General features: G+C 45.0%; 1 protein-coding gene across 6 annotated transcripts in view; it reads left to right on the top strand.

Moving 5' to 3' along the window:
• Positions 1-12,452, top strand: part of GNAS (GNAS complex locus) — a 387,899-nt gene that overhangs the window by 334,347 nt on the left and 41,100 nt on the right. For all 6 annotated transcript variants that reach the window (XM_068263837.1, XM_068263836.1, XM_068263838.1 and 3 more), the window contains one exon: positions 1,590-1,687. In XM_068263837.1, the coding sequence (XP_068119938.1) occupies positions 1,590-1,687 (98 nt within the window). The remainder of the gene's footprint in view (positions 1-1,589; positions 1,688-12,452) is intronic.

Consider the following 12,452-nt stretch of genomic DNA (forward strand, 5'->3'; position numbering starts at 1 on the left):
TCCCAGCATAAGACGCAGCGACTTTCCCCACTTTTGTGGGAGAAAACGTTTTATAGTCCAAAAAATACAGTAATAGAAAAAAAAATGCAGACAGTTCTTCACTGCTCTCAGGTTTTGTTTGTTTGTTTTTTTATTTTATTTGGTGCATAGGAAAAATGCGTTCCAGTGTGCACTAGCCTATTGATTAACATTGGTTTTCCGTTTTCTTGTGCAGAAAGCGCACACAGACAAGTTCTATCCCAGCCATAAACCATACCAGTTACCTGGCTGTCCTGATGCTCTTTGGCTGCAGTAGTATCTGAATCGCACACCTGAAACAAGCATGCAGCTAATCTTGTCACACTTTAGTCAGAGCACCTGATCTACATGCTTGTTCACAGGCTATGGCTAAAGGTTTAGAGGATCAGCAGGACAGCAAGGCAATGTGCATTGTTTAATAGGAAATACATGTGTTGGCCTCCATATCACTTCTCACTTAAACTGTGTGTACCGGCCCTTACTGATTACTGCATTGGCTGTTCAGCTCATGTATCCTAATCTATTTAAACTGATTTCAGGGTTCCTGTAATAATGCAACAAACACGCAGTGGTTTTTATCGTAAATCACATTTTATTTTCATCTGCTCCTCGGTGACTTCCAACTTTACTAGTATTTGCCAACTTTACTAGTATTTATCCAACCTTTAAGGTGGCTATACACTTATAGATTTGGAGCAGATTCGACCATCAGATTTCTGTCAGATGCCTGTCAAGTCAAATCTGACAGGAATCTATCTCATGTGTGCCACACACTAGGAACAGATTTCCAGTAGATTTCAGAATCTACTGGAAATCAGAATGAAATCTATTGGAAATCTATGGAAAAATCTAAATGCATTATTGCACCATTAGATCCAATGCAATTCTATGGGCCATCGATCTGCTACCAGCAGCAGATTGACCTACATTTTCCATCCTGTCAGATCAAATTGATCGAAATCGATTTGCTGATTTGGAAGATTTCTGATTGATTCCATAGGATCGATCGATGGCTGAAATCAACCAGTATATGGGCCCTTTTAGGGCCCGTTCTCTCTTGCAAACGGAAAATGCTAGTGATTAGCCCTAGCGCTTTGCACTGCTGATTTTACCACGATTTAAGGCGGTAAAAACATTGTACACTCTTTAGCTTTTTGATCGATCGCGATTAGCTCTTTTTTAGCATTGTAATCGCGATCGCTCTGAAATTGCGAGAAAATGCTGCAGGTAGTGCGTTTGGCAATCACTGCTAATTGCGAATAGTTTGCGATCACGGCAGTGAGATCACTGCCATTTAGTTATTACTGCGCTAGGGTTTTAGATGCTAGCGATTGCCAGAGGTTAGCTGCAATTGCCCCAGCATGAATGGGCCCTAAGTATGATTTGTAAATAAAACCTGCTTCATAGCTGCTTCTTACTGGATACGTTCTTTTTGATAACAAATCTCAAGGTCCACTTTTAATATTGCAAGAAATTAATTTTAGTTTGTTAATCTGAGGTTTTAGTGATGGGTTGAGCTCCATAACGCATTGATGCAGTGTTTTTGACCCTATCTGTTCTATGTCTTCTAGGAGTTCTATGAACATACAAAGGCACTCTGGCAAGATGAAGGCGTGAAGGCATGCTACGAGAGGTCGAATGAATATCAGCTCATCGACTGCGCACAATAGTGAGTATCCCTCCTGTACGTGTGTGGTTGGCCACTGTCAGCTGCTTTGCTGGTGCCAATTTTTATATTGGTTGGTGTGATGAAATCCTTGAGGAGCAGTTCTGCTCTGGCCCATATGTACTCCAGTATCTGTTAGGGATGTTCATTCAGATTCTGTGGAACGGAAATTTCCTGATTTCCGATCGGAAACCACATTTCCACTTTGGAGCGTGAAAATTGGCATGCAGAATTCGTCGGAAATTTCGGCTATACCGATAATGTGTAATTTTAAGCCAATCAGAAGACTCCGGAGAAATCTGTCAGAGGATGAGGAATTTGTATTGTGGTAAGCTGTAGTGGAAATCTCAGCGAAAATCGGCCATACTAATAGTCAGTAATTTTTAAGCCAATCAGAGAATGATTTGTAGTGTGGTAAGCGGAAATTTCCGTGAAAAAATGAAAATCCACGGAAATCTGAATACTGCTAAATACCATTGGAATATAGCGGAAATCTGCTTTGGCGGAATGTGGCTTTTCCGCAGAATCAGAAATCTGCAATTCAGACCATCCCTAGCATTTGGGGCATTTTCTGTAGAGCTCTGCTCCTTGGACCAGCACCAGCGTGTCCTCCAGTATCTGTGGCATTTTCTGTAGCGCTCTGCTCCTTTGCCCAGTACCAGTGGGTCCTCCAGTATCTGTGGCATTTTCTGTAGAGCTCTGCTCCTTGGCCCAGCACCAGTGGGTCCGCCAGTATTTGTGGCATTTTCTGTAGTCTGCTCCTTGGCTCAGCACCAGTGGGTCCTCCAGCATTGGTTGACTCTTCCTGTAACTTCCTTCTGAACTAGAACCACTTGTGACAGCTGGTTTAGAATCAGAATCATTTATTTCGCCAAGTACAACGGGTTGTACCCGGAATTATTTTTGGCACATACAGGGTCGGTGATGGTACAGCAAAACACAAGCAGTAATGTACATTACATTTAGTAGTGAGTACACAGTGCATGGGACATAATTAGTTACATGGTGGACGGTCCAGAGGGGACATCCAAGTGCTAAGTGAGTGGAGTCGCTACCTTCTCTGCAGCTATTCGGATGCCCCCCAGAATGCCTATAGAAAAAAGTAGTGTAGATTGCCAGGGAGTCCTGCTGGGAACTCCTGCATATCAGCAGAAAATTCCTAAGGGCACACAAGCGTGCCTAGATCAGTGCCAAGCACAGGAGGAGAGGGAAACTCAGCAACAGCCCGCTCTGGAAAACCCACCCCCCATCCGGCCTTCTCGGGACCTGGGATAACAGGGTTGTAGTGGTTGGGCCTGACTCCAGTCAGGGTGAGGAGCTTTCTTGAGAGAATATCTTCCTCTGTGGCAAGGTCGGAACAGACCACGGAAACCTCTGCTTCTGGAGCAAAAGATGATCTGGTCGTCCACTGGAGCACTGTGATGATTTCCGGAACCGTAGAGCATCTCTGACAGGCAGTGCAGAGGGTGATGCAGGTGACGGATCAGGATTGCTAGCCATCTTCGGGCTAGGGACGGTCGTTCTCTTCCTCTTGGGGCAGAAGAACTGTATGTGGCCGGTCGCGCCACAAAGACTACACATGGCAGGTGTGTCAGACTGGGGTGCAGCAATAGCAGCAGCTGCAGGTTTCGGTGGCACAAAGCTCACCGGACCAGGAGGAGCGAATGCAGTAGGCTTACCTCCTTCCAAGTCTTGGGACAGTGTTCTGTGACTGTCCAGCACCAGGGTTCTCTGGCTGTCAGGTACAGGAACCTGTACAGGAAAGTCTCATTCCATGCCCTCTTCCATGACAGGAAGTTCCGCTGTGGGGGTCATGGGTAGAGGTTCGCATCTCTCCACCGAAACACATAGTGGAGAGCGCTGATTTGATTGGGTTAGCTGGGCCAACTCCAATTCCACCTGGAGTTGTCGCTCGTTGGCCTGGAGATCCCACTGGAGTTGTCGCTCGTTGGCCTGGAGATCCCACTGGCGTCGTCGCTCGTTGGCCTGGAGATCCCACTGGCGTCGTCGCTCTTTGGCCTGGAGATCCCACTGGCGTCGTCGCTCTTTGGCCTGGAGATCCCACTGGCGTCGTCGCTCTTTGGCCTGGAGATCCCACTGGCGTCGTCGCTCTTTGGCCTGGAGATCCCACTGGCGTCGTCGCTCTTTGGCCTGGAGATCAAACTGGCGTCGTCGCTCTTTGGCCTGGAGATCAAACTGCCGCAGCCACTCTTGGTGCTCTGCTTCACGCTGGAGCTCCTCTGCCTCCTGCTGGCGCTGAAATTCTTGGAACTCCTGGTATATGCGCAGATCCTCGCCGGTCAGGTTTGGCAACCACTCCAGGGGTATCAGGATTGCAGGGAATATAGGAAATAAGCAAGGTGGCGACAAAGATTCCATCTCTGGGGTAATGCCACCAGCTCATCCTTGTTTGTGTTGCAATCAGCAATGCCGTACGATTCGCAGAGGGCTTGCAAGTCAGGAACTGACCAATTTGGGTGATCCTGAACTGAATCAGACATTCAGAAGAGAAGAGTAGGATATAGCAAAGAAAAAGTTAGGAAATGTAGACCAATCTATTCGCTATCTATGTGTACCGTTTGGTGCCCAGAACTTTGGTTCTGCAAGACAGGAAACTTAGTGACCACTGTCTTATTATTCTGGTTGCAAAGACTGAGTTTGTCAGATATTTGCACTCTGATTTCCCAAAAGCTGGTTATGCCTGGTTTTGGGGTGTGCTATCCCACCACTGCCAACAAAGTGATGATCCAGCAACCGGTCTCGTTGTCCGTCTGCGCCCGTACTTCCTGCGTACGCTAACGGGAGCAGATCTGGATTGTCACAGTATATATAAAAGATTCCTGTGTACACATCATATATACAGTCACAATCCAATATGTACAGGGGTTGGACAAAATAATGTAAACACCTTGAAAATCAGCAAAATATATTTTAATATGGTGTAGGTCCACCTTTTGTGGGAATTACAGCCTCAATTCTCCGAGGCTTTGATTCATACAAATTGTGAATTGTTTCCAAAGGAATTTTAACCCATTTTTCAGTTAAAACACCCTCCAGTTCTTTTAGAGACGATGGCGGCAGAAATAGATTTCTTACTTGAATCTCTAATGACCATAAATGCTCAATGTTGAGGTCTGGGCATTGTGGTGGCCGGTTGAGATGCTCAACTTCATTAGAATGTTCCTCGTGCCATTCTTTAACAATTCTAGCTGTATGGATTGGGGCATTATCATCTTGAAAGATGGCATTCCCCTCCAGAAACCGTTCTTGAACCATAAGATGAACTTGGTCGCCCAAAATTCCTAAATAGTCTCGGCTGTTAATTCTTCCTTGAAGGGAAATCATTGGCCCAGTGGATTTCCAAGAAATGGCACACAAGATCATCACAGAACCCCTGCCATGTTTTACGGTTGGGAGAAGGCAGTCTGGATGAAATGCTTCTTTCGGCTGTCTCCAAATGTACACTCGGCCGGAGGTTGGAAATGAGGTAAATGATTCGTCAGAGAAAAATCACATTTTTCCACTGCTTGAGGGACCAATTCTGGTGGTTTCTACACAACTCTAAACTCTTTGAAACCTTTCTTTGAGAGCAGAGGTTTTCTAATTGCAGTTCTTCCGTGGAATCCAGATTTGTGCAGCTCCCGACAAACAGTTTTTGTGGAAACTGGGTTCTGTAGGTGTTAGTTCAGCTCTGCAGTGATTTTAGGAGCTGTGGTCTTGCGAGCTTTACTAACAATTTGATTTAGGGCCTTTTTCCACTAGCCTGCGATTTGCTTCTGATCGCAAATCGCAAGGTACATTAAACTAATGGAAACTGCAGCAGCAATTTCCATTAGTGCTATCCGATTGCGATGCGATTTTGGTCAAAGCGCAATCGTCGTCCTGCCGCGTTTTGTATGCGATTGAGCTGGACTATGAGTATAGTAGCGCAATCGCATGGTGGAAATTGAAACGCGATCGCATTTCATAGTGGAAAAGAGCCCTTAGAGTCCGACAGTCTCCCACAGACAACTTCAACTTTCAGCCACGACTGTGTTTTGCCTTTGCTGAGGACGTTTTTTTCCTTCTTTCAGTCATTACTTTTGAGACAGTACCTCTAGAAATGCCAAGCATTCAGGCAGTTTGTTACAGTAGCGCCTGCCATATGAGCACCAACAATTTGGCCTTTTAGAAAGTCTGAGATCTGCCATTTTTATAAATTATAACCAACTTTGGTTTAAATTTTAAAGAACAATTTTATTTTAATTAAACATATAAAATAACAAAAATAAACCAAAAAAATTAACATTTTTCAAGTTTTAATTGCTTAAAACATGTTCAAAGATTATGATGCCAAAATGTTAGGCGTTTCCATTATTTTGTCCAACCCCTGTATACCTGACTTTACAAATATGGGGACTGCTTTTTTTGAAGCAGCACAAGTAACTATTGGTTTATTTCATTTTTGTGGGCCAAGCACAGCTATTACTGTATATAATTTATGATGACTTATCTGAGAAATAGAACATTTTGTCATATTTTCTATTTTAATTACTGTTTAAATTCATTAGGTGTCGGAGTCTGTGCATTTTTTTTTTTCCCGACTCCAGGTACCCAAAAATTGCCCCAACTCCACAGTCCTGGTTGTATTGCAGGGCCTCTCCCTCCAGGTGTATGGAATGGGTCTCTGCACAGATTTGCGCAGTGTGTATAGTGTTATTGCAGGTCCTCTCTCTCCAGGGGTATGGCTGGTGTCTGCACAGATTTGCGCACTCAGCAGTGTGTACAGCGTTGTGTTGCAGGGCCTCTCCTTACAGGGGTGTGGAATGGGTCTCTGCACAGTTTTGCTGACTCCGCAGTGTGTGTATAGCATTGTATTGCAGGCAATCTCCCTTCAGATCTTTGCACAGATTTGCGCACCCTGCAGTGTGTAGAGCATTGTTACAGGGCCTCCCTCTCCAGGTGTATGGAATGGGTCTCTGCACAGTTTTGCACACTCCGAAGTTTTATAGTGTTGTGTTGCAGGGCCTCTTTGTTCTGGTCTATGGAAGGTGTCTCTGCACAGATTTGCACAGTCTGCAGTGTGTATAGCGTTATGTTGCAGGGCCTAACGAAGGTGTCTCTGCACAGTTTTGCGCAGTGTGTAGTGTATTGAAGGTGTCTGCACAGATTTGCGTAGTGTGTATAGTGTTATGTTGAAGGGCCTATAAAAGTTGTCTGCACAGTTTTGAGCAGTGCGAAGTGTGTTGCAATTAGGGCTGTGGAGTTGGTACAAAAATCCACTGACTCCTCAGGTTAGGATTCCACCAACTCAGACTCCTCGACTCTGACTCCTCTAATTTCAATATTATAATCTTGTTGATTGAAAGTATGTAACATGAAATGCATCTCAACTGCCAACGCTTAGGAATTTAAGACCACTGAAGTGAGAGGAATATGGAGGCTGCCATGTTTATTCCCTTTTAAACAATATCAGTTACCTTGACATCTGGCGATATTCTGCCTGTAATACTTTTAAAACTAGTCCTTGGTAAGGGTACTTGTAGAAGGTACAGACAAAAACAAAGAACATCTATCAGTCCCTAGGCAATGTAACTGTGGGTACACGTAAGAGTGATGTGCAGGTACTCTACAGGGGAATGAGGGGATTCCTCCTCCATTCCACATTCTTCATGTACAATCTGAACCAGGTTTATGGGTGATAGACAACACCTCTGTATTAAATGTGCACAACCTTCTCAGTGGTCGTGAAGCAGTAAAGAGGCGCCAAAAGAGTAAAACAATACTTAAAAACGTTTAAAATTAAGTGGGTAGTGATGGACTTACCCCTTCAATGCAGACACAAGAAAGTTGTTGGTATAAAGCACAAAAAAAGTTATTCACACACTCTGAAAAGGTTGCAACGCGTTTCGTGGGTCTATCAGACTTCTTCAGGCACTTCTTCAGGCAATACAATGGAGCATATAACTAAAATTTTAACATATCAAATTATTTGATTTCATGAGCAAAGGGAATGCATAAATTTGCATAAACCAGCATCAGCGCAAAATTATTTCCATCTCTATTAGTTACACAGCTACACATCAGGCTTTATTCATACAGCATAGATGTTGTTTAGTATAGATGAGATTCCTGTGTACATATCATATATACAGTCACAATCTGATATGTATATCTGACTTAAAAAATACGGGGACTGCTTTATTGAAGCAGCACAAGTAACTATTTTTTTTTTCCATTTTTGTGGACTAAGCAGTTATAACTGTATATAGACTAACCAGCAAGCTCATGGTGACCCAGAACTCATTGGAGTGTGTAAGGGACTACAATGGTCCTAAAAGCCCCCTTACTAAGATGTTAAGAAAAACAAAAGTTTGCTTTCCTAAAACAGAAAGAATTTGCAATAATTCAGGTTGGAGTGAGCTTGAGATGTCTCCCAGAGCAACAGTCTGCATGTTTGATTATTATGGCTCTGTAGCTGACACATCATTGCATTCCAGCGGTTCTGGAGGTGTGTTTAGCTCCTAAGGGTACAGTGGTTAATTTGCATATATTCAGCAGTGTTGCTCTGGGAGACATCTCAAGCTCACTCCAACCTGAATTGTTGCAAATTCTTTCTGTTTTAGGAAAGCAAACTTTGTTTTTATTACTGTGTATATATAAATTGACTATGGTCTGAGAACTAGAACATTTGATCATATTTATTTTAATTACAGTTAAAATTCATTAGTAGTTGGAGTCGGTGCATTTTTTCCCGACTCCAGGTACCCAAAAATTGCTCCGACTCCACAGCCCTGGTTGCATTGTGTATTGCATTGTGTATGGAAGGTGTCTCTGCACAGTGTTGCGCACTGTGTAGTGTGTTGCGTTGTGTATGGAAGGTGTCTGCACAGATTTGCGCAGTCTGCAGTATGTATAGCGTTACGTTGCAGGGCCTATGGAAGGTGTCTCTGCACAGTTTTGCGAGCTGTGTAGGGTTGCATTGTGTATGGAAGGTGTCTGCACAGATTTGCGCACTCTGCAGCGTGTATAGCAGTGTGTTGCAGGGCCGGTACACAAGCTCCCCTTTCAGTGTCTGGAGTGCAGATGAATGGGGGCTGTGGTAGGAGGTAACACATGTGACAGGGACAATAGCATGTATTGTTACTGAATTGTGGTGTCTTTGCATTGGCACAGCCTCTGCGAATAGCTGGCATATTCAGCAATCCCACTGATGACTGTAGCTGGTATCTGTCACTGTGACTTGAGTGCTCTGGGCAGCTCTGTCCATGCAGCACCTCTGAGGCCTTAAAGGTGAACTTCAGCCTAATCAAACATACTGTCATTAAGTTACATTAGTTATGTTAAGAATAGATAGGTAATAAAATCTTTTACCCACCCTGTTTTAAAAGAACAGGCAAATGTTTGTGATTCATGGGGGCTGCCATCTTTGTCATGGGGGCAGCCATCTTTTTGGTTGAGGTAGAAGGAGCAGGAGACACAGTTCCAACGGTCCTGTGTCCTGATCACCCCTCCCAGTTGCGCGCGATAGGCTTAAAATGTCAAATTCAAAATGTAAAAAAAATAAAAAATAAACAGCAGAACGAGAACATCAGAAATCCCATCATGCTTTGCACAGCATCTTCTGTGCAGATAAAAATGAGGCTTGTATAAGAGAAACAAAGTTATGATGCTGTGAAACTTTTAAAGAAACACCAGGCCTTTTCAGTGCTGCTGAGTCTATTTTTAGTCTGGAGGTTCACTTTAAGATGGAATCCTCCATGCTGTCCTATTACTGTACATTCTTATTAAAGGATCACCTATGGAACTGACTTGGCAAAAAAAAAAAAACACCTGTATTGTTATACACTTTCACCTGTAAGTGGTTAAAAAAGGTGTTTAACTTACCTGGAGCTTCTACTGGCCCCCTGCAGACATCCTGTGCCCGTCTTGGGACAAAACGATCCTCTGGGCCCCTGCCGCAGCTCAGCATGTCACCGCCCACTGCGTTTGCACGGCCCTGGCCACATGTCTCCTCGTTTGTCGTTGGGAACATACTGCTCAGTACGAGGTTTTCTCGTACTGCTCATGATGCTCCCTGCGACAGCAGCGCGAACAAGGAAGCGCGTGGCCAGGGCACAGTGGCGGTTGACATAAGTAGGTGATAACGAAAGTGGTCCACGGTGAAGGACCGGAGGATCAGTTTAGCATGGAATGGGCACAGGACTTCTGCAGGGGGCCAGTAGAAGCCCCAGGTAACTTTTTTATTTTGATATCTCTATCTTCTTACAAGTGTCATTTAAGCCCTCTTCCACTAAATATTATGATATCCAACGCACGATCACACTCTGCCCCATGTTCTTTATGATGTGGCACAATTGTTCATGTGATTAGTGAGGTTCACATTGCGATTTTAACGAGGATAGCAGTGGTTGGATGTCACTTTGGGGCACCTCCATAGTACCACATTTGCTGTGCAACTCTCTTGTCCTATCTTCCAGTGTCAATAATTAGTAAGTGGGTAGATTTTATTTAGAGGGCTACACAGTATGATGTCATGATGAAGGTATGCAGTGATGGCAGTCAGTCAGACTTCCGCCTTGAAGGTGGCCCAGCAGCCCTAGGGCCGCTTCACACAGACATTTGGATGGAGTTAGACTCCATTGCACTCATCGTTTGAACATTGTCCATTCAAGCAAATGTACAGTTTCTGAGCTTTGCACACAATTCACCTTCTGACCAAATGGCATCATTGGTAACCTCACATGTGGCTGTGTGACGTGATGGGCAGTTCTTGCTTCATGTGATGTTGGAGCACGGCCCTGCTCCATTGTGACTTCCATCTATAGCACTCCTGTGTGATCCGGTATCCCCATGTGTGGTGCTTCCGTATGGTATGGGGTCCCCCGTATGGTGCTCCTGTATGGTCTGAGGTCCATCATGCTTAGCGCTCCTGTGTGGTCCAGTGTCCCCCGTGTGCAGTGCTTCTATGGTCTGGTGTCCCCCTGTATAGTGCTCCCGTATTGTCCGGTATCCCCTATGCATGGTGCTCCCGTATGGTCTGGGGTCCCCCTGTATGGTGCTTCCGTTTGGTCCGTTGTCCCTCATGCATAGCGCTCCCGTGTGGTCCAGTGTCCCCCGTGTGCAGTGCTCCTGTGCGCCCCCTGTATAGTGCTCCCATGTGGTCCGGTGCCCCCCACGGTTGGTGCTCCTATGTGGTTTGGGGTCCCCAGTGTGACACTCCTGTTTGGTGTGAGGTCCCCCCTGCGTGGTGCTCCCCAGCAGGCGGTGCGGGGTATTCCTGGATTGTGTGAGACGAGTGCTGGCTTCCCATGCAGTGCGTGGAGCGGCCCCTCCTTGTGTAAACTGGGAGCAGCGTGCTATTTTTAGCCTGGCTGCAGCAGAGGGGGCTGGGCCTTGTGTCATGGAGGAAAGGGCGGATCCAGTGTGACTTGCACATGACAGAGCTCTTCAGGCTGCAGGGGAATGACTATCGTCCTGTGCGGCATGGTCCCCTGCCTGATGTGTGTGGATGCTGCCAGGCATGCTGGGACATGTGGTGCACCAGCAGCTGAATGTGCCTGAGCCATGTATAGCCCAGCATGGTCCTGTGTGCTGATTCTGTACTGTTTCTCTAATCTTTCTGAGGTCGCCCTGATTTATACACAGTTTTTGGTCATTTTGGATGTTAGCGAGTGAATTCACTGACTGCTGTTCGCTCCTGTGGGGAGGGGGGTCCTTGTTTCCTGGAGAAATTCACTGCTCTGCTAGGATACCAGTATGCTAGACACTGAGATCAGGCGATGGTTCCCTGTGTAGAGGAACATAAACACATCAGACAAAAGTCATGGAAACGCACAACCAGCCTCGCAGAAACGACTTTACTAGAGATTTATCTGAAACAAGTCTATTCCGCACACAGATATTGCAGACTGCCAACTCAAACTGCACACTGGGGTTGCAACAGTATGAATGTTCACGGTATAAGTCTTTAAAAAATTCCACAGTATTGCACAATTATTTGGACCCAGGTCTCCCCCTTACATTAATGTAAGCCCACCCCAGTATGTTAACCAGATGTGTCCCACAGGGCTGTGGAGTCGGGCAATTTTGGGTGCCTGGAGTCGGAGTCGGGAAAAAATGCACCGACTCCTAATGAATTTGTAACTGTAATTAAAATAGAAAATATGATAAAATGTTCTATTTCTCAGATAATAGTCATTAAAAATAATGTATATATACAGTAATAGCTGTGCTTAGTCCACAAAAATGAAATAAACCAAAATTAGTTACTTGTGCTGCTTCAATAAAGCAGTCCCCGTATTTTTAAGGTCCGATATACATATCTGATTGTGACTGTATATATGATGTGTACACAGGAATCTCTTATATATACTAAATAACATCTATGCTGTAAGAATAAAGCCTGATGTGTAGCTGTGTCACTAATAGAGATGGTCAACGAGATGGAAATAATTCTGCATTGATGCTGATTTATACAAATGTATGCACTCCCTTTGCTGATGAAATCAAATAATTTGATCTGTTGTTAAAATTTGGTTTGGTGACTACAAATTAAAGGGTAACTGAGACGGATGAAAAGTAAAGTTTTATACATACCTGGGGCTTCCTCCAGCCCCCTTCAGGCTAATCAGTCCCTCGCTGTCCTCCACCACCCGGATCTTCTGCTAGGAGTCCTGGTAATTCAGCCAGTCAGCGCTGTCCGGCCGCATGCCGCTCCCACAGCCAGAAACATTCTGCACCTGCGCAATAGTGCTGCACAGGTGTAGTATGCTCCTGGCGGCGGAGT

This window comes from Hyperolius riggenbachi, chromosome 12, assembly GCF_040937935.1.
Source record: "Hyperolius riggenbachi isolate aHypRig1 chromosome 12, aHypRig1.pri, whole genome shotgun sequence".
NCBI classification, from domain to species: Eukaryota; Metazoa; Chordata; class Amphibia; order Anura; family Hyperoliidae; genus Hyperolius; species Hyperolius riggenbachi.